This window comes from Cavia porcellus, unplaced genomic scaffold (genome assembly GCF_034190915.1).
Source record: "Cavia porcellus strain 051 isolate PalLab524CR breed Dunkin Hartley unplaced genomic scaffold, mCavPor4.1 scaffold_1, whole genome shotgun sequence".
In the NCBI taxonomy this organism is placed as follows: domain Eukaryota; kingdom Metazoa; phylum Chordata; class Mammalia; order Rodentia; family Caviidae; genus Cavia; species Cavia porcellus.
Genome location: NW_026947484.1, coordinates 30219351 through 30247221, shown reverse-complemented (window position 1 = coordinate 30247221; position 27871 = coordinate 30219351). Strand labels below are relative to the sequence as shown.

Sequence of the window (27871 nt, the reverse complement as noted above, 5' to 3'; positions counted from 1 at the left end):
TCTTTGGCATTGTACCACAGTATTTTTGGTGACCCTTAGTTAATCTCAGTCATGTGATACCAAGACCAACAACTGTTTAAAACAGTTATGTCATTTTGTCTATAGTGGTATCAATAGCACAGCCTAGAAAACAACAAACTGAGCTAACCCTTAATTTGCAACTTTTAGCCACATGAACTAGATTTGTGATTATATAACAAGATGTAAAATAAACCAGATAATTATATACAATATATAAGCATGTAATATGTCAATTTTGTCCCCAAGGGTTCAAATTTAAAATGGATTAAGAAGAAAATGGAGAAGTGGAAGAAGAGAAAGAGATTAGAAGTAAGGTTGGAGGACAAAAGGGGATCCTGCCAGCTTGGGGAAACTGGTGCAGGAGACTGAAGGAAAAGAGAGACTGAGAAGATAAAGGGAACAACAGAATAGAATCACACCCACACAGATGTTAGGAACCACTTTCACATTCATATAAATACAGTGAAGGAGGAGAAGAAAAAGAAAAACAAACAGTCCACTTCTGGGGTTCTCTCTGGTTCACTACTAGACAACCTGTGGAGACAGAGTTCCGAATCCTGCTGATCTGTCGCAGCAAACGAACAGCTGCTTTATGGTGGAGAAGTGGTTAACCTCAGCAGGCCTGCCCTGAGACCAGACTCATTGGACTTGCCACAGTCCAAGCAATTTCCACGGGCAATTTCTGTGCCCGTGTAGGAGCTGCAAAGGAAGCCGGCAGCAGTTCTGAGTTCTGGTCTTATCCAGTCTGTCTCTAAAATGGCTCCTGGCTAACTGCTCTCTCCCTGCAGGAGAACTGAGTCCTCCACATCTGCCACTCCCTCCATTGCCTCATTTCTCTGCAGAGGCCTCCCTGGTCACCAGCTGTCACCTCACCATGACCATTCATCCCCACATTCGAACAGCTTCTCTTGGGCAGTGAGTCCCATCTCAGGGCAAAGGCGCTGCCAGATATCACTTTCTTACATGGAGTTTTCTTTTTACTCTTTCTGTGGGCTTCCAGTTGTACTTCAGATTATTCCTGGTCCAGGGGACCCACTTCTTTCTTTTTGTCTTCCTCAGGCTTCTATATTCTAGGGTTTGGACAGGGACTTTCTGAGAGGCTGTTTTCTCTGCTGCTTACTGCTTCCCCATCTTCCCGGAAGTCCTCCCCTTCATTTGAGAAGTTCTGGGGCTGTAAACTGGCTCAAGTCTGGGAATTGGTTGAGGAGCCATGATTCTTTTTAGTTGCAGTTTCAAGTAGCTTTTTGTTCATTTGCTCTAAAATTTTACTGCTTGCATAAGTCCAGTAAAAATTTAATAGGTTTCTGGGAAAAACATAATTAATTAGCTAACATAATAGGTCTGTACATGTCAGACAATTCTGATCACTGCTTTATTTCTGCCATCCATTATGGTAAGTATACCCACTTTACCTTAGGCAGTTGAGTGATGCCACTTGGCCCCTGACACTCTGCAATCCAATAATGCCTATTGCATTTAATGTCTGAACTGAGTCTGAACTACAATTCCCACTGTGAGGTCTGGCATACAGAGAAGAGCAATTCTTGTAAAATGTTTCCCTCACAAATCGGGTTTTTTTTTGTTTTGTTTTGGTGTGTTTTTTTGTTTGAGGCAGTGTCTCATTAGGTGGGGTTAGGTTGGCCTTGAATGACTTGTAGTCTGGCCTTGAATTCATGGCAATCCTCTTGCGTCAGCCTCCTGAGTGCTGGAGTCACAGGTATACACCATCATGACCAGCCTCAAATCTGTTTCTTAAAGCATTAGTGAATGGTACATTTTCTGGAACCTGCCAGGATGGAGAAGGTTTCACCTGGCAAATCCATATCAGTGTTCTCATTTCCCAGAGCTCTTGGATACCCTTTTCAATAGAAAGCCAAGGAATTCAGACATCTGAAGTTCACTCACAGTGAGCCATGTTTGATCCATGTCTCATCCAACCAAGCAAGTAAACTTCTAATGCCTTTTTAAACTCCCAGAGCCACAACATTAAATTCATAATCTCTTCTTCATGGGCCCATATCCTGAAATTCAGCCTGATCATGTTTGTTTCTTCCAACATTAGCCCACACTTAAAATCCATTCCTATACCCATTTCCCAGAATTCAGCTTATAAGAGTCAGAAAACTCAAGTTCTTTGAGAGTGAAGCATGCTTCCTCATGCTTCACCTTTAGGAGTTTTCTGAGATTTGAGGTTAGATAGGCCTAGAGTCAAAAGTAGGTGATGAAGGTAGGAGCATCAACATTGTCTTACTTGGTAACTGCATCAGGGAAGTTCATTACTGTTTCTACGAGCAACACTCAGGTATAAGTGGAGAGGCCAACACACAAGGTATGGGGGTGCACACACCTCTGGGTTGCTACTTTTATTGGGGAAACCACTTTCTCTGGCAAAATAATCTCATCTGAATTTAGCAGTTCAATGTCCCCAGCCTCCTCAAGTTCCTCTCAAACATCTCCATCCCAATTTATATGATCCCAATCTTTTCTAAGCAGTGCCCTCACTTTCACTGCAGATACCATTCATGAAAGTTGAGGAAACTTTCACCATAATTCAGCCAAATGCATTATGAGGGCTTGTCACTGATCTTCAACAACTTCAGCCCTCTGGGGAAAGGTGAGAAGATTCTCCTTCGGAAAATACTCAGATGCCTTTAGATTGTTGCTTCATGCCTGAAGCCCACTGTTTTCTTAGTAATTTTTTCCCAGAGATCCTTAGTGCAATCAATCAGCATTACATTCCTTTTCCAAAGATGTTCAAAAGTATCACTAAATTCCTTGTACTTCACAAGTGGTGATTTAGGACATCAAATGGATCTATGTAGTGTATTTAGAAACTTCACATCACAAACTATCAGTATTCTGTATATATCAGAAGAAGAAGAGATCACGGAGATGTTAGGCCTCACTGAAATACAGAAGCAACTCTAGAACTGCTATAATGATTGGAAAAATCCATCCTTACAAGATTCTCAAGAACCACTCCTGGTACCAAACTTCATATTAGTTAGGGTTCCCTAGAGAAACAGCATCAGTGGGAAATATATGTATAATTATTCAAGGGGATTTACTAGGTGGCTTACAGGATTTGAGGCAGGAGAGTCCATAATAGCTGTCTGTAGGGTCAGAGGCAGGAGAGTCTACAATGGTCATCTGCACATTGAGAGCCAAATGACCCAGTCCATGATGGTGAACCTTTTAGAGCTTTCAATAAGAGACTGTCAGCTGTGGCAGGCATGCTGTACATTCACCATCACTGACCTGAAAGATTAAATCCAAAAAGATACAAGCTTCAGAATAAGGATGATCTAGGATGTGGCACTAGTCCAAGATCAAAGCCTTAGAAGCTCACTTCAGAGGTGCCTGTGCAAGTCTGCTTTAGAAGGCTGAAGAAACTGGAGACCCATGTCCAAAGGCAAAGGCAATAATTAGAGCTCTTCCAAAACGTGGACACTTCCCCCTTTTCTCTTTTATCCCATCAGGCTATAAGCCTACTGGGATGAGTGGTCCCCACCCTGGTTTGCTGGCCTGCATGTTAATCATTCTCAGACACACATGGAAATGTGCTTCACTAATCTGCTACACTCTTCTTAATCCATTCAAATTGATATACCATAATTAAGTTACATCCTGGATGACATTCCTGGTCTCTAATTTTTCATACTTTTGTCTGTCTACTTTTTGCAACCCAAGATCATAACTAAGCTGTCTTAGTCCTTCCAGCTTCCCCTCCCACCTCCAGTTCCCTATCGTTTGTCCCTCTCTCAGAAGCACACCCTTCCCCAGAGCCAAAGGATCAAGTATTCAGTGGCTCAGGTGACAAACCTGCTGTCAGGTTACAGATATTGTTTCCTGAAAGACCACGCTATAGTGTCAGTGGAGCCTCAAGCTGCCTGCAGTGCCCTGCCTTCACCCTGCTGTCCCACAGGAGGTGAGAATAGCTAGAATCCACCTCCAGTACCAGTGCTGCCCCGGAAACATGGCTCTGAGCCTCCGGCCCTTTCTGCTGCTGCTGCTGTCCTGCACCGGTGAGAGGAACAGTGAGCAGGGCTGGGGTTGAGGGGGAGGATTGCTGGAAAAGAGAGGTAAGAATGTGTAGGTTAAACAGTTAGATAAAGGCTAAAGGACAGGAAGAGGGGCAGAGACTGATGCTATGGGTGACAGTGCAGATTAAGAAAGCAGGCCATGACTTACTGCAGGCCAGAGAAAAGGGCTTGGCTCACCCTCCCTCCCCTTTAGATCCAGGTGGGAAGTGCGCTCAGGAGCAATCTTGTCTTTGGATTCTAGGTTCTTCCCCTTCAATGATCTCCGGGTTTCTCTTCTTACAGTGATTCTGTCCCATTTGGAACCTCAGTCCCTGGACTCTGATCTTTCCCTCCTGAAGTCATTCCTCTCCACTATGGACCAGGCTCCCCAGGGTTCCTTCAGCCAGTCAAGGTTCTCCGCATTCCTGGCCAACATTTCTTCTCCTTTTGAGCCTGGGAGGATGGGGGAGGGGCCAGTGGGAGAGCCCCCACCTCTCCAGCCCCCTGCCCTGCGTTTCCATGATTTCTTAGTGACACTAAGAGGTAGTCCGGACTGGGAGCCAATGCTAGGGTTACTGGGGGATGTGCTGGCACTGCTGGGACAGGAGCAGACTCCCCGGGACTTCCTGGTACACCAGGCAGGTGTTCTGGGAGGACTTGTGGAGGTGCTGCTGGGAGCTTTAGTTCCTGGGGGGCCCCCAGCCCCTGCGAGGCCCCCATGCACCCGTGATGGGCCTTCTGACTGCGTGCTAGCTGCTGACTGGTTGCCTTCTCTGCTGCTGCTGTTAGAGGGCACCCGCTGGCAGGCCCTGGTGCAGGTGCAGCCCAGTATGGATCCCATCAATGCCACAGATTTCGAGGGGAGGGAGCCAGTTCCTCACCTTTTGCAGGGTCTGTTGGGCTTGCTTACCCCGCCTGGGGAGCTGGGCTCTGAGGATGCTCTTTGGGGGGGTCTGCTGCGCACAGTGGGGGCCCCCCTCTACACTGCCTTCCAGGAGGGGCTGCTCCGTGTCACACACTCCCTGCAAGATGAGGTCTTTTCCATCATGGGCCAGCCAGAGCCTGATGCCAATGGGCAGTGCCATGGAGGTGAGTGATTTGGGCTGGGGCTGGGAGGTGGCAGGGCAAGAAGGGTGATAGCCTCTTCCTTGCCTTTTCCCTCCTAGGAAACCTGCAGCAGCTGCTCTTATGGTAAGCAGCCGAGAGCAGTTCTGAGAGAGTGGGGCTGGGAAGTCTGCAGCTGGGAGTGAAGGCTGAGGAGAGAACTGATGAGAGGAGCTTGGCTTGGGGGCTTTGGGTGTGACTCATGCCCTTAGACATGCTTCATATTCTGTGTCCCCCTTTCCTGTATGTGAAATAAGGACGGTAATAGTAACTACTGTAGAGTTGCAAGGGATCAAATGAGTTGTTGCTCTATGAGTAAACTCTTTAGAATGGTGCCTGCCACATAGTGCTTAATTAATGTTAGTCGATAAAAGATGGAGTGTAGGGAAAAAAACCCGCCCAGCAAGACTGGGTTCCTCTACCCTCTCACTAACTCAGCACAACAGAATCGGAGCAGACATATACAATTGCCAGGCAGATTTCCTGATATGAGGCCAAACAAGGGTTGTGTTTAAATGATCTAAAACCAGCTAGGAAAAAAGAGAGAGAAATGAGGTGGCCAGGTGGACAGACTGGGGCAGCCAGAACTCCAACCAGCGTTCCTCCTAGGCAGTTTTGAGCCTTGGTGGCACAGATCTCTCTCCTTTGATCCTGTTTCAGCATTTACACCAGTAGCACCTGCACTCTCAGGAGCCTCACCTGGAGTAGGCTGTGCTTGCCACATGCCCTGCAGGGCTCTTAGCCAGGGTCAGAATGTTCAGCTAGAGGAAGTGTGAACTGACCAATCCTGCCTGTTCCTCCCTCTGCACCCAGGGGCATCCGGCACAATCTCTCCTGGGATGTGCAGGCACTGGGGTTTCTGTCTGGATCACCACCTCCACCTCCTGCCCTCCTCCACTGCCTGAGCACTGGTGTGCCTCTGCCCAGGACTTCCCAGCCCTCAGCTCACACCAGGCCTCGCCGACGGCGAGCCATCTCTGTGGAGGCCCTCTGCGCGAACCACACAGGACCAGCACTACCCTACAACAGCATCTCTAACTTCTCCATCCACCTGCTCTGCCAGCACGCCAGGCCTGCCACCCCACAACCCCCTCCTAGCATTGCTGCTGTTTGCCAGACTGCAGTATGGTATGCAGTCTCATGGGTACCAGGCGCCCAGAGCTGGCTGCAGGCTTGCCATGACCAGTTTCCCAGTCAGTTTCTGGATGCAATCTGTAGCAACCTCTCCTTCTCAGCCCTGTCTGGCCCTAACCGCCGCCTGGTAAAGCAGCTCTGTGCTGGCCTTCTCCCACCTCCTACCAACTGCCCCGATGACCTGGTCCCTGTGCCCCTCACTCCGGAGACCTTCTGGGGATGCTTCTTGGAGAATGAAACTCTGTGGGCTGAGCGGCTGTGTGTAGAGGCGAGTCTACAGGCTGTGCCCCCCAGCAACCAGGCCTGGGTTCAGCACGTGTGCCGGGGCCCTACTCCAGATGCCACTGCCTTCCCACCCTGCCACACTGGACCCTGTGGGGAACGCTGCCCAGATGGAGGCAGCTTCCTGCTGATGGTCTGTGCCAATGACACCATGTATGAGGCCCTGGTGCCCTTCTGGCCTTGGCTGGCAGGCCAGTGCAGGATAAGTCGTGGAGGGAATGACACTTGCTTTCTAGAAGGGCTGCTGGCTCCTCTTCTGCCTTCTCTGCCACCCCTTGGGCCATCTCCACTCTGCCTGGCCCCTGCCCCCTTCCTGCTGGGTATGTTGTCCCAGCTGCCACGCTGCCAGTCCTTAGTGCCAGCCCTTGCCCACTCCACACGCCTGCACTATTTTCTACGCCTGCTGACCTTCCTTCTGGGCCCATGGGCTGGAGGGACTGAAGCCCAGGGCATGCTGGGTCAGGCCCTGCTGCTCTCCAGTCTCCCTGACAACTGCTCCTTCTGGGATGCCTTCCGCCCAGAGGGCCGGCGCAGTGTGCTTCGGACAGTCGGGGAGTTCCTAGAGCAAGAAGAGCCCACTCCAGCAGGTTTTGAACCCATGGTCAGCCTCAGCTCTGGTAGAAGCAAGATGGAGCTCTTGTCCTGCTTCAGTGTAAGTGATCTTCCTAGGCAGAAGCCCGTGGGGGATTGACCAATGAGAGGCAGGGGGATGATGCTTAGAGTGATGCAAGCACCTGGCTCTAGGGTCTCACAAACTTGGGTTCACATTTCAATTCTGTGATCAGTCTGGTACAAGTTATTTAGCCTCTATGGGCAGTATTTTTTTCTTCTTTGTTATAAGCTGAGGCTAGTAACAGGACCGATTTTTTGAGGTGGTTGTAAGAATTAATGACACAATACATACTGTAGGCTTAATGCAGGGCATAATACGTAAACATGAAGTAAATGATCTTATTATTCTTTTGTGCTCTTAGATTCTCCCCCTTTCTGCTCTAGAAAGGAAGGGGAATCAAGTTAAAGGGCTCAGATTCTTGTCCTAGCAAGTGAGAACTGGGGCTGGCAGAGTATCAGAAGGTAAGGTAGAACCAAAAAAGGAAAAGATTCAGAGGGGACTACAAATCAGAAGACTTTGTTTAAGTTCAAATATGCCATAAATTGGTGTGAATTTGGATAAATAGCTTTCTGGACTTCATGTTCTTCTTTGTACAGGGAAGGAGCTTAAAATATGCTGAATACCATAACTCATTCACTGAGTACCAAGACACTTGCTCGGTTCTGTTGGGAATGTACAGATGTACAGATTCCTTGTTAGGGCCACTTTTTGTAGGCCTGGGTTCACCGAAATGGAATTAGATGGACTTGCAGTAATTTGGTTCAGGTCTACAAGTGTTTGTTGAGCCAGCTGTGGCTCTGGCATGGGAGAAGATTGAGGTGTAGGTAGCTACAGGTTCCTGACCTAAAGGGGCTTCATATCCAAGGAGAGGCGCATATTAGCTTCAGCGAAGGACACATCCCCATGAGTTAAGTTGCAGTTCTTGGGAAGCTGCAGTAAGATAGTGGAAATAGCTCTCTTGGCATCTTGTCTTTCTCCTCTGCCAGCCTGTGCTGTGGGATCTACTCCAGAGGGAGAAGAGTGTTTGGGCCCTGCAGATTCTTGTACAGGTAACAGAGGGTCACCCAAGTGGGCTGGGTGACAGCCTTGGCTTGAAGTCTCTTCCCACCATGACCTCCTATTCCCAGGCATACCTGCACATGCCCCCAGAAAATCTGCAGCAATTAGTGCTTTCAGCAGAGATGGAAGCTGCGCAGGGCTTCCTGACACTCATGCATCGTTCCTGGGCCCAGCTTCAGGTGGGCATAGAGGGTGAGAGATGCGAGGGTGGAGGGGCTTCTGGGGATTGAAGGTGCCTGGAATCGAGTGTGCAGAGGGCTTTCCTTAGTGGGAGGAGCAACACCAGGAAGGAAGTGGCAAGGCCACTGAGTGTCTCCAGAGCTCACGATCATTCCTGTGCCCCTACAGGTACCGCCATCCGAGGAGCAGGCCATGGGTCGCTTAACAGCTCTGCTGCTCCAGCGGTACCCACGCCTCACCTCCCAGCTTTTCATAGATCTGTCACCACTCATCCCCTTCTTGGCTGTCTCTGACCTGATGCGCTTCCCACCATCCCTGCTGGCCAATGACAGTGTGTAAGCATCACTCCTTCCGTTCCTGTCAGGGTCAGGAGAACCATCTACCTTCATCAGACTCTTCCAGGGCCCCTCTCTACTAAACCAGGAAGAGCTGGAACAAAGCAAAGGGTAAGACCCATTACTCTCTCTAGCCTGGCTGCCATCCGAGACCACAGCTCAGGAATGAAGCCTGAACAGAAGGAGGCCCTGGCAAAGCGACTGGTGGCCCCTGAGCTGTTTGGGGAAGTACCTGCCTGGCCCCAGGAGCTGCTGTGGGCAGTGCTTCCCCTGCTCCCCCACCTCCCCCTGGAGAACTTCCTACAGCTCAGCCCTCACCAGGTATGAGAATCATCTTCGTTTGTCTGCAGGTGGTATGACTCCTTGCAGGCCCCTCCCTATAAGTATCCCACAGACTCCAGCACAAGGTGACCCTCCCCACCTCAGATCCAGGCCCTGGAGGATAGCTGGCCAGCGGCAGGTCTTGGGCCAGGGCATGCCCGGCACGTGCTCCGTAGCCTGGTAAACCAGAGTGTCCAGGATGGTGAGGAGCAGGTCCGCAGGTGAGTGGTTGTGGGATCAATGATCAAAGCCAGAATGGGAAAGATCAGAGATATAGGTATGGCTGCGCTAGTGGATTAGTCTCCCAAGGAGGAAGGGACAAGTAGGTAATGGCCCCAGGTGGTGCAGGGCTTCAGGAGAGAGGTCTATATAGAGCCTCCATTTGGTTAGGAATCAGAATGCCTACTCCAATGTACCCACATAGTCCCTGACTTAACACTAGCCCCAGTGACCATGTGAAGGCCAGCTTCATGCCCTCCCCAGGCTTGGGTCCCTTGCCTGTTTCCTGAGCCCTGAGGAGCTACAAAGCCTGGTGCCCTTGAGTGACCCAATGGGGCCAGTAGAACGTGGGCTGTTGGAGTGTGCGGCCAATGGGAACCTCAGCCCAGAAGGACGGGTGAGCTCCTTGGCTCAGGCCTTGCCTGCAAGACTTCAGGGTCCCCCGGGACTCTGAGCAGCCCAATTGTGTCAACCCAGGCTTAAGCACAGTGGTGCCAACCCCAGACCCACCTCTGCAACTTCCATTCCTTATTCTATGGTCATTCTTGTTATCACACCTTCCTGGCCTTACCCTATCTGTTGTGTGATGTTCCAAACATACCCTTTGCCATCTTGATCTAGTGTGCTGCTTCCATCCCTGGCTCCAAATCCTTACCCAGGCTTGGGGAAATTGTTGTGGGATTAGAGAGAAGGTCCAAGTTTTAGCTGTTTTTCCCCCCACTCCCAAACCTTCTCTGGTTACAGGTGGCGTATGAACTTTTAGGTGTGTTACGCTCATCTGGAGGAGCGGTGCTAAGCCCCCTAGAACTGCGGGTATGGGCCCCTCTCTTCCCCCAGCTAGGCCTCCGTTTCCTACAAGAGCTGTCAGAGCCCCAGCTTAGGGCTATGCTGCCTGCCCTTCAGGGAACCAGCGTCACACCTGCCCAGGTGAGTCTGTCTCATTCCCTGGCATACACTTCCTAGAGCCCCAGTCCAGGCAGTCACATTTAGGGACACTATCAGCCCCTGCTTCTGCTTGGTGAGCACAAGAGGTGAACCCTGTCCCAAAGAGGTTTCCCTTGTTCCCCTGGTTAAGCAGCACCCTGAGTCAGGCTGGTCACTGGGGATGCTGGAGAGGGAGTTGGGTGTTTCACAGGGCAGGCCCTAAGGACTTGCTTGGAACTCGGTTTCTGGGACTTGAGAGCTGTTGTTTCCTTTCCCATCCCATCCCAGGCTGCCCTGCTGCTTGGACGGCTCCTCCCTAGGCATGATGTGAGTGGCAGCAACTTTCTGACATCCCCCGGAGGTCTGTGACCCTTGTTCTCCTGGTTCTTGCACCTACCCTCTCCTCCCGCTCAGTTCCCCTTTCCTTTGCTCTGTTGCCCTGTGATTATTCCTTCCCCCCCACCTAGCTCCTCCTCTTCGGGTCTCTTGTCTCTCCTGCCCCTCAGCTGTCCTTGGAGGAACTCTGTTCCTTGCACCCTCTGCTGCCCGGCCTCAGCCCCCAGACATTGCAGGCCATCCCTCGGCGAGTTCTGGTCGGGGCCTGCTCCTGCCTGGTTCCTGAACTGTCGCGCCTCTCAGCCTGCCAGACTGCAGCGCTACTGCAGACCTTTCGGGTATGAGAGAGGCAGAAGCCTTCCATTGCCTTACCCACATCCACACACACAAACACACACACCACCGAATCTCATGCAGGTGAAAGATGGTGTTAAGAGTACCACTGGTGTGGGTGCTGCTGCGTGTGTCCCCGGTCAGGTAATGTATGAAATCTCCCAACCGAGCTCCTCTCCATGTTCTGAGACAGGTTCATCTGGCTAGTGTTGCCTTATAAACTGCCCTGCAGTGGCCCTGAAAGTGTAGGTTAGCTCTGTGCCCACCTAGATATTAGCAGCTCCCTCCAGTCCCAGATGCAGGACAGCATGGACTGCACTGCCCCACAATGTCAAAGCCAGAAGGGCCTGAGAAATCTCCTCCATTGTCATGTGAAGCAATCAAGGCTCAGTAAAGCTAAGGGATACAAATTCATCAGGTTTCTAACTAGCAGCAACTTAACCACAGTGGCCTTCAGTGTGAAGGAACTTAGGTGTCCATTGCTAAGGTGGCAAATGCCATTCCACCCTAACCTAGTTTTTGGTCCCTTTCTGCTCCCATGGGTCCCCTTCTCCAAGGGCTGAGTGCAGAACCTCTCATCTGTCCCTATACTGTCACACCTGTCACTGCCAGCAGCCCACGCCCACCATTTGGCCAGACTGCCTGCTTCCCCTGCTCCCATTAAAGCTGCTACAGCTGGATGCTGCAGCCCTTCTGGCAAACCGGAGGCGCTACCGGGATCTTCCCTGGTCTGAGCAGCAGGTAATTATCTTACTTCGTCTCTCAGAGATCCCTCTCAACCTCGTCTACCTCCTTTACCCACCCCTGGCCCAATGTGGTGCTTGTTCCCTAGAAGCCCTCATGGTGCCCCCCCCCTCAACCTCTCAGTGAGAACAGGCACTGGGAAAATAACATCTGATGGGACAGAGTAGAGAGGCAGGGCTGAGTCCAAGGATCAGGTCTTGCGGTTAGTATCTCTGCTGGGAAGTGGCTCTTCTTTCTATTTTAGGCACAGTTTCTCTGGAAGAAGATGCAGGTACCCACCAACCTGACCCTCAGGAATCTTCAGTGAGTAACTTGGGTTGAACAGTCAATTTAATTGACGTGTGTGTGTGTGTGTGTGTGTGTGTGTGTGTGTGTGTGTGTGTGTGTGTGTGGTGGTGCTGGGATTGAACTCAGGGCTTCATGAAAGCAGAGCAAAGGATCTGCTACTGAGCCGCACACTGAGCACCAGCTAACATTTACTGAGTGTTGACCATGTGCGATGTACCATGTAATATGCCACAGGGGACACAGATAATGCATAGTCTCAGCCTCATCATGATTCCCCTGGCTTGCCTCCCCCTTGCCCTCCTTCCTGCCTCTCTACAGTGCCAGACCCACATTGATTAGAGCTTAGAGACTCAGAAGATCTGTGTTCAGGTCCCTGTCCTGGCACCTACTTGTGCTCTTGGGCAAATCGTTTAACCTACGCCTCAGTTTTCTTTTCTGTACAATGAGACTAGGGCACTTAGCTCATAGGTAGTCACTGTGAAGATTAAATGAGATAAGACATGTAAGATATTCTATATAAACTAGGTCCGATGATATATACCTGTAATCTCAGTTACTTACGGCTGAGGCATGGAAATCACAAGTTTGAGGCCAATGTAGGTAACTCTGTAAGACCATAAGCCAAAATAAAAAGTAAAATAGAGATGGGATGTATCTCATTAGCAGAGTGCTTGCTAACCACTCCCAAGGTCCTGGGTTTAATTCCCAGCACACACACACACACACACACACACACACACACACACACACATACACACACACCCCAGATATCTAACATAGTGTTTTCTCAGTATAAACTCTGAGTAGATATTTGCTGTTAGTTTAATTTAAGGGGACTTCAGAGCCACTGGTCAAGCAAAAATAAAAATAAGTATCATCTTACTTATACTTACTTGTAAATGAACCAGAGGCTTTAGAATCTGAAGACATGGCCCTAGGCCCAGTTTACCATGCTTCTAGCAGGTTGAAATTGGAATGTCAGTAGACCTGTGTGAATCTGTTTTCTTCTCTGATAGTCAGTAATGTCTGGGAAGCCAATGAGATTGTCTATGTATAAACAGCCCTCAAACTGTAAATGACCAGAAATGAGCATGTCCTTGTGCTGCACAGGCTGATATCAAGGAGCAGCCAGGCTCAGCCATCTGTCCACTCACACACCCACAGGGGTCTAGGCAACCTGGCAGCAGGCATGACCTGCGAGTTTCTGCAACAGATCAGCTCAGTGGCAGATTTCCTGGAAGTGGTACACATGCTTTACCAACTGCCTACTGGGGTCCGAGGGAGCCTGGTGAGCGGGGGACTTGGGCATGAGTGGGAGCCAGGAGGCCAGGACCCTGAGTGCAGAACCCTACCACCTGCTCAGCTCAGTCCTGACCTGCTTCCCCACCCTGTCCTACAGAGGGCCTGCATCTGGGCAGAACTATGGCGGAGGATGACAATGCCAGAGCCAGAATTGAACACACTGGGGCCAGAACTGAGCGGGCTTGACACCAAACTACTCCTGGATTTACCGTAAATGCTATACCCAGAGATACTGGATCCTCATTAAGCTCAAGTGAGAGTAGACCTGCACTTAGGAAGTACCCAACAGAAGCATTTCTCGGTCTCGTGGTTCCTGGACATCATTCATAGCCCAAAGCAGGGGCTTCTATTCAAATGACTCCAACACAAGACCCCAGAGGGTGGTGATGCTGCTGTGGCCTGCTAAGTAATCTTCATGTAACCTAGGCCACATTAATAGAGATACAGTATGAAAAAAGGGAGGTAGTGGTCCACTTCCTCCATAGTGGACTGTAGTTTACTTAGAATGCTGTGTTCGGTGTGTTCAGAGGAGTGAATGAAGAGAAAATCATGAAAAACATGATAAATGCATTTAAATCCCCAAGAGCCTACCAAATAGACAGTATTGGTTACATGAGGCAAGATTGAGTTAAAATCAAATTTTTGTACAATGTGAAAAAAATGGAGGTAGTGAGTTCCTAATCCCTGGAGCTATCCAAGCCTAAGGAAATGGACCCATTGCAGCAGTGTTGTACAGCAGATTCAAGTATGGGTTGGAGAAAGAGAAAATTTAAGGCTTCTCCATCCCAGAGAGTCTAGGAGTTCATGATGTCTCATTTATGTGTCTCTTTTCTCACTTTAACCCCCCCCCCCTTTCCCATTTCCTTTGAGTCACAAGTCAGAGGTGAACAAGGCAAGGGTTGCAGTCTTCTGGGGGATTTGGAGATGGTTAGAAGCAGATCACTCCATCCTTACGTTTTTATAGGTACAGATTTTGGCTCTTGTACAGTTTGGCCCAGTTCCAGAATTGACAACCCTGAATAGACTGCATGATGTCAGATTTGTGGGCCAAAGGGTTTTGTTTTGCTAATGTCATTCAAATCAATTTAAATATTTTTGTTCTCTGAGATAATTTAGATTAGGAGAAATCTAATTGCCTACAGGAAGAGAAAAATCCTGGACCACAAGTTACACAGAAAGCAGGATAAGAAAAATTTAATGGTACCTAGTATTTGGGGCTTCTGAGTCCATTACATCAGATAAGATAGTTTATTTCTTTTCAGAACACTTTAAGTATGTTACTCTCTTTGTTCTTTCCTTTCAATCAAGTGGTGATAAGTAGCTCAGGGCTGCTTAGTATCAGTGCCAGCCCAGGGTCACAGCACTTGATCTTGTGTTACATCTTGTCAGGGGAATGTGAGGTTCTGAGGGCCATTCTCAACTTGGCTGAGTTGTGACTGAGTGTCCCTGCTGTCCAATTACTGTACCAGGATCCCGCTGATGGACAGACTGTCCAATGAATCCATTATGTTGGTGGTAGAGCTGGTACAAGGAGCTCCAGAGCAGCTGCTGACACTGACCCGTGTCCACCAGGCAGCGCTGGCAGAGAGGGCACTGCAGAACCTGGTAAGAGCCCACCCTGCTGGACTCACAGCTGCTGCCCTTGGCAGTGCATGACCCTCGGACAGGGATCTTTGCCTGTCTCCCAGGCCCAAGCCCCTTCTTGCGGACAAACGTGTTTCCTACCTATAAGGGCCTCTAGCCTCTAGATCTGCCCCTGGATTCTGTTTCTCAATAACCTGCTTTATGATTCCTGTCCTTCCTACAGGGGCCTGAGAAATCCATTGGATCCTGCCTTTTAGTCTTTCTGCCTTACTCTTATCTGAGTTCATTCACTATTTAAGAAAGTGAACAAAGATAACATCCTAGGTTGTTAAACTGGAGGCAGCAGAGAAAGAATTTCCAGGAATTTGGTACACTGAGTTAGAGTTGCACTGTCTTAAGACCTGATGCCCCTTTCCAGGTGCCAAAGGAGACCCCGATCTCACAGGAAGTGCTGGAAACACTGGGCCCCTTGGTTGGATTTCTGGGTACAGACAGCACACGACGGATCCCTCTACCGATCCTGCTGTCCCATCTCATTCAGCTGCAGGGCTTCTGCCTGGGAGAAACATTTGCCGCAGAGCTGGGACGGCTGCTGCTGCAGGAGCCCGCTCTTGGGTATGGACCTTTGGGAACTTCAGATTCTAACTTTTCCTATACCCAGTCCCTCGACTGCCCCCTTCAATGGCTTAATGTCCCTGGGAGCCTGAATCCCCACTTCCGCTCTGTTCTCTTCTTCTCAAGGTTCCCTCAGCTCCCAGCATATGATCATCTTCCTGTCCTTTAGGAAACCAGAACTGTGGAGCCAGGAAGAAGTAGAGCAAGCTGGACGCCTAGTATTTACTCTGTCTGCTGAGGCTATTTCCTTGATTCCCAGGGTAAGATGGAGGGAGTAAATGCACAGGGGATCAATGAATCCCAGGCCGAGGAGGACACGGGAAATACAACCTGGGTCTGGGGAAGACTGCTAAACACAGGCAGGTTTTGGAACTACAGCTGCAGCAGCTGGCCCTGCCCTATTCAGATCTCTCCCCAACCTTCTACTTTCTTATGCAGGAGGCTTTGAGCCCAGAGACCCTGGAACGGCTTCTAGAAAAGCAGCAGAGCTGGGAGCAGAGCAGAGTTGGAAAGCTGTGTTGGAGACCACAGCTTGCTGCCAAGAAAGCAGCCCTGGTAGCAGGGGTTGTTCGGCCAGCTGCTGAGGATCTTCCAGGTGAGGCTACCTCAATACTCAGATATCCAGCAGAGTGTACAGGGGAGAGTATCAAATAACGCTCTCAGAAGTCTGGCCTGTGGTGTAGCTTGGTGGCCAAGTGTTAGTCTAGCATGCATGAGGCCCTTGATTTGAACACCAGGACTGAGGTGGTGGAAATCTGGGCTCTGTAACGATGATGTACCCTTTAACCAAATCTACAAACCTTCTACTCTCTGGGCTTTTGAGGTGATTGCCAGGGTATCTTGTCCATCTTGATATCTTAACACCAAGGAATCTTCATTAGGTTTTTAGCCCAGGACTCTATTTTCTTGTTCTCTTATCAATAGACTCAGCTCTGTTTTGGCTAAGCAGGGAGCTTTCTGTTGGGAAGATCCTTAGAAGGATTGAGACATTGTGAGTCCAGAGACCTGGGTTTTAACTCAGCTCTGCCATAAAATACAAGGGCAACCTCCTCAGTCTTCCACCTATGAAATTATAGTCTTGGCCTCTCCAAGTGCTTCCTTCTTCTTCTGATACCCTCTAAACCAGTGATGGCAAACCTTTTAAAGATTGAGTGCCCAAACTGCAACCTAAAACCCATTTATTTATCGCAAAGTGCTAGAATTGCAATTAAACCTGAATACTGAGGTTTTAGTTTAGAAAAAACTCATACAATAACATCTTCTGTCTTAAAAGAAAAACAATATGTGTGCCTTAAGTTTGCCCCCACTGCTGTAAAGCCTATAAATCTCACTCTATAACTACCCCTGCTTAAACTGCTCCACCTTATAAAGGTTCCATCTCCAGACATCTCTCTGGGCATATTTTAACACTACTCTGACCCTCTGTGCTTGCTTTCCCCGTGCAGAGCCTGTACCAACTTGTGCAGACATCCGAGGGACCTTCCCAGCAGCCTGGTCCGCCACACAGATTGCAGACATGGAACTCTCAGACTTTGAGGACTGCCTGGCACTGTTTGCAGCAGATCCGGGGCTTGGGCCTGAGGAACTACAGGCAGCCATGGGCAAGGCAAAGAAGGTCAGGGATGGGGAAGCCACTAGCAGTTAGAGGGGGGAAACAGGAGGCAGTTGGTTAGGCATGATATGGAACACAAGGGAATGGAAAGCTGGGAGAGAGTCAGGAAAACGAGATAAAAATGGAGAGTTTGGATCACAAGTAGGTCAGAGGGGATCAATATTGAGGAAATGGAGCTAGTACTCAAATAGAGGGACTATGTAATAGCCAGATTTTTGAAACAACCCAAATGCTCATTAATTGAGGAATGGATAAAAAAGATGTGGTATTTTTATTCAGTGGAGTACTACTCAGCTATAAAGAAGGATATACTCAAGGGTTTTATTTATCTGTAAATGGAAGCAACTAGAGACCATACTCATAAGTGAAATAAATCAGACTCACATATGTAAGTACCACATTGTCTTACTAGTATAAGAAACTGAAAGTAAGTAAGATCCACAAGTTACAATGAATATAGTGAAAGGGAATGAACCTGCTCAAAGGGAAATCATATTGTTTGATCAATTTTGCATGTCTATATCTGGTAACCTGAGCAACTATTTTGAAGATAACAATGTGTAATATAACAACCATTGTTAAATTCTTATCATCCTATTTTGAACTCCTGTATCAATATTTTGTTGCTGTTTTCATCATGTGACTTTTGTTGTTATATTTGTTTTGTTTGCTTGATTTCTAATTTTTCTGTGCTTTTTTCTTTTTAAAATTAAAAAATAATAGAGGGACTAGAGAAGCAGTTATCAACTGTCAGTATCAAAACCATCTGGGAAGCAGGTTTTTAAAATACTAGTGTTGGGGTATAATGCCAGCTAAGTATCTCGGTTTGGGGGCCTCAGCATCTGCATTTTTAACGTGCGCGTCAGTGAGTGTGTTACACACAGAAGTCCAGAATTTATGGAGTGGAGTTTGCTTGTGTTTCTGATATTCTAGGGTCTTTCAATAACCCTTTAGTCACGGGAACTATTGTCTAATGTCTTCATTTTACTGTGGAGAAAAACTACAGGAAAGGCAAGTGATTTGCTCAGAATTCCACTGCTAAGGTCAGAGGCCGGGTTGAGACCCAGCATTCTGACCCTAGTCCAGTGCTTTTCCCATTCACTTTGTTCTTGTTTTCCTCCCAGCTGTGGGGTTCCCCTCGAGGATTCCGTCCTGAGCAGATTCTGCAGCTGGGCCGGCTCTTAATAGGTCTAGGAGAGCGAGAGCTCCAGGAGCTGATCCTGGTGGACTGGGGAGTGCTGAGCACCCTGGGGCAGATAGATGGCTGGAGCTTGGTCCAGGTAACATTTCCTCTCCTGCCTCTCTGAGGATCCCTGAGCTTCCATCCCACAGACTCAGAACTGTGGCTGGCCAAGGGCCAAAGATTTCTATCTTCATAACCATACCAGTGACCTTAGAGACTCTGTGGTTTATTCACTCTGAGGTCTTGAATAAAAATATTCTCTCCTGCCTCTTTTCTGAGGAGTTCCCTCTTTCTCTCCTTTTATAAAGGGATAGGGGCAGTCTTTGTGGTTATTTTATCTTCTGATCCTAATAATGAAAGAATAGAATTCAGCACCACCCATCACTCCCTGGTCACTTCCTCATCTAGTCTAATAATTCCTTTGTCCTTTGTCCTTTTCTCTTTGTCCTGTGTCCTCACTCTCCACCTCCTCTGTAGCTCCGGGCCGTGGTCTCCAGTTTCCTGCGGCAGAGTGGTCGGCATGTCAGCCATCTGGACTTCATTCACCTGACGGCCTTGGGCTACACGCTGTGTGGACTGAGGCCAGAGGAGCTGCAGCATATCAGCAGTTGGGAGTTCAGGTCACTTGTGGGGGGCTGTGGGGGTGCTGAAGGAGGGCTCCCCGGGGAGGGAGGATCGGGAGGGAGGCATCCCATGGGAGAAGGAAGTGCATCTGAAGCCCTGTCTTCCCCTGTCACACTAACACAACCTCAGTCCCCACGCTCACTTCTCCCTTCCTTCCCACTCTTCCACAGCCAAGCAGCTCTGTTCCTGGGCAGCCTGCATCTCCAGTGCTCCGAGGAACAGCTGGAAGTTCTGGCCCACCTTCTTGTGCTGCCTGGTGGCTTTGGCCCAGTCAGTAACTGGGGGCCTGAGATCTTCACTGAAATTGGCACAATAGCAGGTGGAGAGGCTGGGCCACTGCTGGAACCTGTTGCCATGGTTTGGTTTCCATAGCATGGGTAGACTTAGGGGGAGGACTGCCCTGGACTCGTAAAGTGCAAGTCTGAAAGGTGTTTAAGTAACGGCTTAGAGGCATGTTAGGGAAGGTCTGTGGTAGGGAGAGCACTTAGAGATCTATAGGTTTGAAGACAGTAAAAGGCTACTCTATGGCATGCATCTTCCATTCTTCAACAGCTGGGATCCCAGACCTGGCTCTTTCAGCTCTGCTGCGGGGACAGATCCAGGGCCTGACCCCTCTTGCCATTTCTGTCATCCCTGCTCCTAAATTTGCTGTAAGATTTGATGGACTGGGGCCTGGGGTGACTGCAGGACAGCCAGGGGGCTACATAGATGCATTGATTCTTTTCTCTACCACCAGGTGGTGTTCAGCCCCACCCAGCTGTCCAGTCTCACCAGTGTCCAGGCTGCGGCTGTCACTCCTGAGCAAATGGCCCTTCTGAGTCCTGAGCAGCGACGAGCAGTTGTATGGGCCCAACATGAGGGCAAAGAGACTCCTGAACGGCAGAGTGAGTTCCCAACAGCTGGACCCTCCATCTAAGCTCCGGCTTGACCTGAAATCTCAGGTCTAACATGGCACTGTCTGGCCTTTACTTCTGCCTCCTTCCCCACAAGGAGATCCTTGGAGTGAAGGGTCCATAGGTAGAGAACTAGTTTCAAAGTTTCGAAGGCTTCTGGGGAACAAAGTTGTGATGTTCTTTCTATTCCTGGTGTTGTTATAGGCCGAAGCTCAGCTTGTTGCTCTCGGTGCTGGTCACAACCTGCCTGGGCCCTGGCACTGATCAGCTTCCTTGGGCACCTGCGGTGAGCTTGTCTACAGCTGAGGGAGATCACTGTCGAGAGAAGCCTTACATCATAATGAATAAAGTGCATCCTAATTATTCTCAGGAGCTGAGGAGGAATCTGGGCAAATGCTGATGCTTGCCACTCACCTGAGAGCTGGCTTCTCTGGCATGTCACACCTAAAGTCTCCTTCCATCATACATCACCCCACTGCTTCTTTTCGTTTCCTGGAGGCTATGTATAAATAACACAAACAACTGGAGTATAGCAAGGCGTCCCTACTTGAGTGGAGGCAGGAGTGGGGGACAGGTCCAGGGCAAGTATACCTGGCCACCATGAGAGGGGTCAGAAGCCTGGATATCTTGAGTGTGAGAGAGGAAGTTAATGTTTGTTGTAGATAGGATGATAAAGGATAAGGATATCCTGCCTCTTTCCTGATACCATTCTCAGGCAATCAATTAGTTGATCTCTAATCCTAGAACCTTGCTTCCCAAATCTGAGTTTCTTTAGCACTGACTTTCCTGCTCTGGAAACTCATTTCCAATCACCTTCCCACCAACTTGAATTTCATTTCAAATTCTATTACATTCCTAAGGCTCCCTCACGGTCATAACTCAATCACCACAGACCTACTCTGCTAGCCCTAATCCCTTAGCATCTCACCTCTGACTTGCCCAGTTGATCCAAGAGAGTCGAAGACACTGCCTGTGGCAGAAGCATCTGCCCCACCATGATTTTGGAGTCTCAAATTCTTCAGTATCTTTGGGAAGTGCCTGTCCTAGACAGGAGATGGGGGCTGGAGGGAGAGACTTCCTACCTACTCACAGATCTTTCCTTTGACTTCAGTCACAATGAATCTGGCTGTTTCAAAGTGCCTATTCCTTCTCACTCCCCAGCCACAACCCCTTCTTTATTTATAACCTCTATAACTTACTTTGTTTAGCAGGGGCAATGCGATGTGCATTCCTGCCTAAAATTGGGTCCAAGTTATGGACAAGTGAAGAATCCTAAATGGTCATTCCACATGGACTCCCAGCCATGCTCCTGGATCAGCTGTCCCACTGGAGTCCACAACTATTCTATTAGTAAAAAATCACGGATATGTGGCTTTAGCTAGATCCACAGGAACTGTAATATGTCTAGAATTAGAAACCTGGATGTAAATGAGAAATATTGGAGATTTTGGGGAGAAAACAGCTTGTTACTGTCATCATGCATGCAAAGGAACTTGAAGGAGTGATGCAGTAAGAATGACCCAGGGAAGTAAACAGAGGTGGTAAACTGAACTGAGAAAGAAATTAATTATTCACTGTGTTCTACATGCATTATCTCTACTTTGGTAGGTCCTTGCAGACAGAAAGTGAGGGTACAAGCTCTGAAACAGGAAGAGGCAAGAGAATCTTCTGTTAGCTATACGAGGAACATATAGGAAAAAGCAGAGAAATGTGAAAATAGAGTAAAAAGCCAGACTGATAGATATCTGAGTGAAAAAGCAAGAGCAGGCACAGGAAGGGCATTCTTGTTTCATGGATAATTATCCTAACCATGCAGATGACTACTAGAGATGGAGAGACAGAGGATCTGCCGGAGCAGTGGACATGAAGACCACTATCCAACATAGGGGAAAGGGACCCTGTTTACCTTTCAGAAAGAACATGGGCATGAGAGATTCTTACATGCTGAACAGAGGGAAACCCTTCCACCAAGAATAATAAATAATACTGTGAACACTGAGACTTTCTGCAGATCTCTTACTTTACCTATGTTATTTCATTTATTCCCCATGACAATGTAAAACTTTGGAAATTTTATCTCAGTTTTATAGATGAGGAAACTAAGACACTAATTTAAAAAGTACTTCTATACTCCCTCATGGTGAAAACGTTACCTACTAGTTGCCAAAAATTGTATGTTCTTGGCTAAAACCTAAAGTCTCTCTCTTTTTATTTTTAAAGTTCAAAACAGAACCGCATAAATGAAAATGTACAGTGAGAACTGGGATTATGGCAATTTCTAACGTAGAATGGAACATAGCAGACCTGGTCTGCTTAGAATTGCAGATTCAGTTGAATCACTCATGGAGAGCCATATACTCTGGGATTTGAGCTCTTCTATCTTCCACCTCCCTAGTCTCTCACTCTTAGCTTAAAGTCTTAACTTGATACTTCAGCAGAAATGTCAGAGTTCATAGTCAAGGCTTATCTTGCTTGATTTAGAACTGGGGGACACCAGAAGTGGTGGCACATGCCTGTAATCCCAGGACTTAGGAAGCTGAGGCAAGAGGATCGATGTAAGTTCAAGGCCAGTTTGTATTACATAGTGGGTTCAAGGCCAGCCTGAGCTACATAGTGAGACCTGATCTCAGCTCCCTCCCCTGCCAAAAGAAAGAACTAGAATATTGCTTCAGACACATGAACATGCAGGATATTGACATAAACTCAAATGTTTTTCTTATCTGTATCACACAATCCCACACCACATATCCCTGGCACTGGCTTGCTGTCTGTTAGTCTTTCTTTGCTTTATCTGACAACTTGTTTTATTTAAATCCTCAGATTTTGGACATTTTACCTCCCTTTTCTTACAGTGACCGTATATCCTTGTTTATACTCATTTCCTGGATTAATTAACAGTGATCCTGTTTACTATCGGAAATGTCCTGAATTGGTTGATCAGTGATAGCCCTAAGCTGCTCTTTGGTTTTTCTTATTTCCTTCTACTAGATTCCCTAAACACCTCTCTCTAATATCTTTGAGGCTCTGGCAGAATCTTTTGTACACTCTCTTCACGTTGCTACCCTTCTCCATGGAGATGACCTTTTATGACCCTCCTCACTCATCCAGATCAAGAAGCTCCTCTCATTGTTGTGCCTGAGGGTAGGAGGTAAAGGGATCAAGACAAGACAAGAACTGGGAGACAGAGGAAAAAGGGCTTTTGTGGGTATGGAGAATAAAAGAGGTAAGGAGCAACCTCATATTGAACACCTGGCCAGTCTTGGGCCACTCTTGCTTCAGTCAGCAGTGGGGACACAGGCTCATCAAACAGAAAGATGTCCAAGAGCAAAGCCACTTCAGTTAAGAATACTCACAGTGGCCACTGGGCCTCTCAGATCACATGTCTTGGCTAGCCCACCCTCTGCTGGAGCCCTTTTTACTGTCTGCTTAAACATGTTATCCTTCCCTGCCCATTTCTTAAGATAGCTCTCTCCCACCATCAACATCAGCAGTGTAATGACTATGAGTCAAGAAACAATCAAGGTGTAGGGACGGGAGCTACAGAATGTTGCACACAGCAACACAAATCAGAAGTGGAATACTTGGCTCACCTTATGGCATCCAGGTCAGTGGTGTGCTTCAACACCTGGGAGTCCTATCCGTTGCGTTGGTCCTGAATTGCGGGATCAAACAGGTCAGTAAATACCTGAAGGGAACTGAAGAGGGAGAGGTGGTTACAGAGAGAAAATCCTGCCTAATAATCAGTTATGTATTAGTTTACTGGGTCAGAAACTTGAGTATGAATGGTTCAACTATCTTGAGGGAAACCAAGATTTTTAGGGGGAACAGCCTGAAATAACAACAGTACAGGGAAGATGATCAGGGGAGATTCTCAGGGGAGCCTCCTATCTCACATGTCTCATCTCCAGCCACCTTGCCCACTGTCTTGATGAAGGCACGACCAGGGTTGTCCATACTGGTGTAGATGCACTGATCCAGTGTCCAACCAATGGGTATGTTCTTGTCCCAGACTCACGCATAGAATGCTGGGATCAGGTGATGGCCTACGAAGTTGTTCTTTCACAGGTCTGTATACTTAGTGTTGGGGGTGTTAACCACAGAAGCAGGGCAGAGGGGCATAGACCTACCTCTGGCAGTTGGGAGAGAGCAGTAAGCCATGTCTGGCTGTGTCCTATGGAAGGAGAAGGAATTAGAGGTAAGCTTAGCCTTGAGAACTTATTTAGGGACTTTCAGGTAATCTTTCCCAATAGTTCTAACTACATATGACAGGCTGGCTTACTGCTCTGAGACCTGTACATTTCTTCCTCTTATGAAAACAACATTAGGGGAAAGGAAAGACTAAGGGGCAGAATTCAGGTAATGGGTGAGAACAACATGCAAAGATGAAGTGTGAAAAGGATAGTTCCTGGACTTCAGTTTAAGGATTTGAGCAGGGGGTGCAAACTAAAATTCTTTGGTTCTGAGAGCTGTGACTGCAGGTTGCAGGTCCCCCAAAATTCTCTTGCTTTAGGGGTATGGGCCCATTCTCAGCCTCCTGAAGTCTCCAAATTGTACAAACCCTGAGCTCCAGGCCTTCACAGTTATACCCGTTGTCTGTTGCACAGTTGTTTTTCTTTACCGCCACCTTCATTCTCATCACACTAGCCCCCAACAGTTTCCTCACAGGCCTCAGGCACCTACACCTGTGGGGATCCTTCCTTCATCATTCACTAGCAGTTCAAACAGATCCACAGAGTTTGGGCAAAGCAGAAACCCAGAAGCTAAAGACATACGGAAAAAAGTGTTCAACATTTCTGCCCATTAGAGAAATGCAAATTAAATCAAAACTTACAGTTTCAAATGATTTTTTCAAGTTAAGTATTCCCATTATCAGTGCTTACATCATAGTAACAAAATAAATAAAAAGAACTTTTATACATTGGATAAACTTGTTTACAAATGGTAAACATGATTAGTATGTTTCTCTAGTAGTGAGAATCTTTAAGTATTCTTTTCATTATCCATTATCCTAGTAAGCTATAAATTAAGGTCTTGTCCTCTATCAAATCCTACTGTTTTCTATCATGCGAGGACAACTATCAAAACTGACACAAAATAATCCATTATTAACTTTGGCAATTTGTAGCTATATTATGGAATTATCACAAAGTAAGAAAAGGAATTTTTAACATTTAGGACAAGTATGAATCAGTAATATACCTTTATAGGAACACAATACAAATTCTTGTCTTAATATATAAACTGCTATTGTCACAATCTGTTGAAAAGGCTATTTGAACCAAAACATGACTCTGATTAATAACTGAGGTAAACAAACTGAAATGGGCAAATAATAAAGGACAAATAATAAACAGGTGGTTGCAGGTCTTCATGTATAAACTTTTCGATCTTGCCCTTTGTCATTTTCTGTTCCACATGTGGCACACTTTTGTCCTCATGAAGAGACGAAGAAAGCTCGTTCCATCTGCTGCTTCCCCTCCCCTTCTCCCTTCAAATCCAACTAGGTTAAGTTTTAACTTCCTAAAGGCCATAAAACAAAGGCCTGAGGTACTAGCTCCTGACATCCTGGGTCTTCCCTATCTGGTAGCCCCGTCACAAATTGTGTTAATTGCATCAGATTGTATTAGATTGTACATTCTTCACAGAAATAGCTTCGTTTATATCATAGTAATACCTGTAACTGTAAATGTGTGTCTTCCTTTTCCCCTGGGTAAAAGATTGATATGTTAATCAATGCTCTCATCTGTAAAGAATTGTAAAATCTTACCCAATTGATATGTTAACCATTGTTGCCCTCTACAAATAGAAAGGTTGTGGTGCTAAAGTAAGGTAATTATGTCAGGAAACTCAGAGATAAAGTCTACTGACTATGCTAATCAAGATTGGGAAGTATGTCAGAACCAAGCCACACAGGAGCTAGGTGACCTAAAAATAAGCTGTGCAAAACAAGACAGTTAATCAACTCTGACCCACTGGTCGCCCCTCATGATCTGACCAATCACAAATGGACAAATCACCAACTGTTCTGCTCTAACTGCTATGATTGGCTTCTGTAACAATGCTTGCTTGCTTTGCGGTTTTCATCCTTAAAAACACCAGCCTTGCCCCAACTCAGGGTTCTCCGTTTCCACCTGTTTGGAGGACCCCGTGTACACGGAATAATAAAAACCCCATTGTTTTTACATGAGAGCGAGGCCCTTGGAGTCTTCCTCGCGACACCGGTCTAACATTTTGGAGGCCCCAGCGAGATCAAACTGAGAAGAGACCTCCTCGCAGAGGGAGACCCCAACGGCACCTCTCTGGGGTAAGTAGTACGGCCAGTTTTTGTTTACTTTCATTTTGGATCGATCCGCCATTTCCTTTCGCCCCAGGCCGAACTCCGGCTCTACTTCACGGGCAAATTCTGTTCTTGGGTGATCGGGGGACGCCCCACACGGTTTTCCGTGACTCACCGTCTGCGATAGGATTTTCCTATCGATCTGGGGAATTTCATTCCCAATCTGTGGTCCGTCTGGGCCAATCTGGGGAATTTCATTCCCAATCTGTGGTCCGTCTGGGCCAATCTGGGGAATTTCATTCCCAATCTGTGGTCCGTCCGGGCCAATCTGGAGGCACCCCCTAAGGTGACTCGTTTGATGTGAAACTAATGCGTGAGAGTGAGGTGGCCGGCCTGTTTGTCCTGTGTGTTGTGACTGTTGTGATCGGTTATTTGTTGTGTCGCGCGTACGCTAACCACTCTTTGTCTTCAGAACACCATGGGACAAACGACATCGTCCCCATTGTCCCTCACCCTCGACCATTGGTCGGAGGTTCGAGAGAGGGCTCACAATCTCTCCTTTCAGGTTAAAAAAAGTAAATGGCAGACTTTCTGCTCGTCTGAGTGGCCCACATTCTCCGTGGATTGGCCACCGGAGGGGACTTTCCACCTTCCCCTCATCTTAGCAGTTAAGAACATCATCTTCCGCCCTGGACGAGAGAGCCACCCCGACTGGGTCACCTACATCTTGGTATGGCAGGACCTCAGGGAGGAGCCCCCACCATGGGTAAAACCCTTCCTTCCTCCGCCCTCTCCTTGGTTGCCTGTTTAAACTTGTTACTAACTTAGGGGCTTGTTGCCCATTTCTGTTGCAGGATCCATATGGCTTATTAGATTCAAGGTTCATGATAAGAAAAATTATTTCCTTTAGCTGACCAAACTATGCAAGAAGCTCCCTTTGTTTGTGTCTTTAATGTTGTGGCACCTTGTTTAATATGTAAGACTTCAATTGATTGCTTGCAACCTCAGCATGCCTTTTAAAAGGAGTATTTTTTTCTCTCTGGTGAAAATGTAAACATGTGCACATATATATGTATATCTATGGTTGTTAAGAGTCATGTCAACTTTGCCAAGTAAAAACCAGGCGGTACTATATTTGAGCCAGTTAAAAGGTTACAGTTTTGTTTTTAAAATACAACATTTTTATGTGGTAAAAAGACATAAAATAAGTATGTTTTGGACTACTAGAAGGTGACTTCAAGGGTTTTGTTGAGAGTTTTGATGTTGTCTGAGAAGTGAGAAAAAAGGTAATTGACTGGTAATAGTAAAAAGAGGGACAAAGAGAGTGGTCTTCAAGTAAAGGTGTCTGGCTATGCCAGAATGTAGAAAAAGATTAAAGCTTAGTTTGAGAGGTATTATTGTAAGTTGTAGAAGGCTCAAGAGGATGTGAATTTTATTTGTCTTGGTTTATAGTACTACAAATAACAGGTTTGACAAAAAGTAAATGTGTTCAGAATTTGACAGTATTAGATCAGTTTTGGTAAAAGTATACATAAGATTGTACTTTGCTGCAAAATGTTTTCATTAAAATGAGATTATAGGTGATATTAAAAATAAGATACAAGTTCTTACATGTGCCGTGAACATCTGGGAGATTATACAGCACAATTTTGTTACCTATGAAAAAGCCCTTTTTGTTAAGAATATAATTTTAATAAAATAATGGCCTGTCACGTGACACCCTTGGACAAAAAACAGTGTGCCATCCAGATGAAGCCGGCTCTCTGATCCGGAATGCCAAAACCATGTTCTCCTTTTGTGCCACCCTGACTGAACATCCAGAGGTAAGGAGGTTTCCCAATATCGCTAGTTGTTCTCTTTGTAACT

General features: G+C 47.3%; 1 protein-coding gene across 1 annotated transcript; it reads left to right on the top strand.

Moving 5' to 3' along the window:
- Positions 1-3997: 3997 nt before the first annotated feature.
- Positions 3998-21717, top strand: LOC100726021 (stereocilin). Its single transcript, XM_063232461.1, has 29 exons — positions 3998-4046; positions 4218-5132; positions 5210-5234; positions 5961-7215; positions 8163-8225; positions 8304-8414; positions 8584-8750; positions 8885-9071; positions 9177-9292; positions 9555-9687; positions 10035-10217; positions 10503-10541; positions 10721-10888; positions 10968-11027; positions 11499-11624; positions 11872-11930; positions 13080-13203; positions 13315-13427; positions 14687-14822; positions 15220-15416; positions 15586-15676; positions 15855-16011; positions 16862-17031; positions 18153-18308; positions 18689-18831; positions 19006-19154; positions 19388-19485; positions 19572-19719; positions 19933-21717. The coding sequence occupies exons 1-29, from the start codon at positions 3998-4000 to the stop codon at positions 20016-20018; spliced, it is 5424 nt and encodes a 1807-aa protein (XP_063088531.1). The 3' UTR covers positions 20019-21717.
- The last annotated feature ends 6154 nt before the right edge of the window (positions 21718-27871 follow it).

Bases quoted from the DNA above. Each gene is read 5' to 3' on its own strand.
- LOC100726021 (XM_063232461.1), top strand. From the start codon at position 3,998: ATGGCTCTGAGCCTCCGGCCCTTTCTGCTGCTGCTGCTGTCCTGCACC. The intron at 9,688-10,034 runs GTGAGCTCCTTG...CTCTGGTTACAG, and splicing joins ACCTCAGCCCAGAAGGACGG to GTGGCGTATGAACTTTTAGG. The intron at 19,486-19,571 runs GTAAGATTTGAT...CTCTACCACCAG, and splicing joins TCCCTGCTCCTAAATTTGCT to GTGGTGTTCAGCCCCACCCA.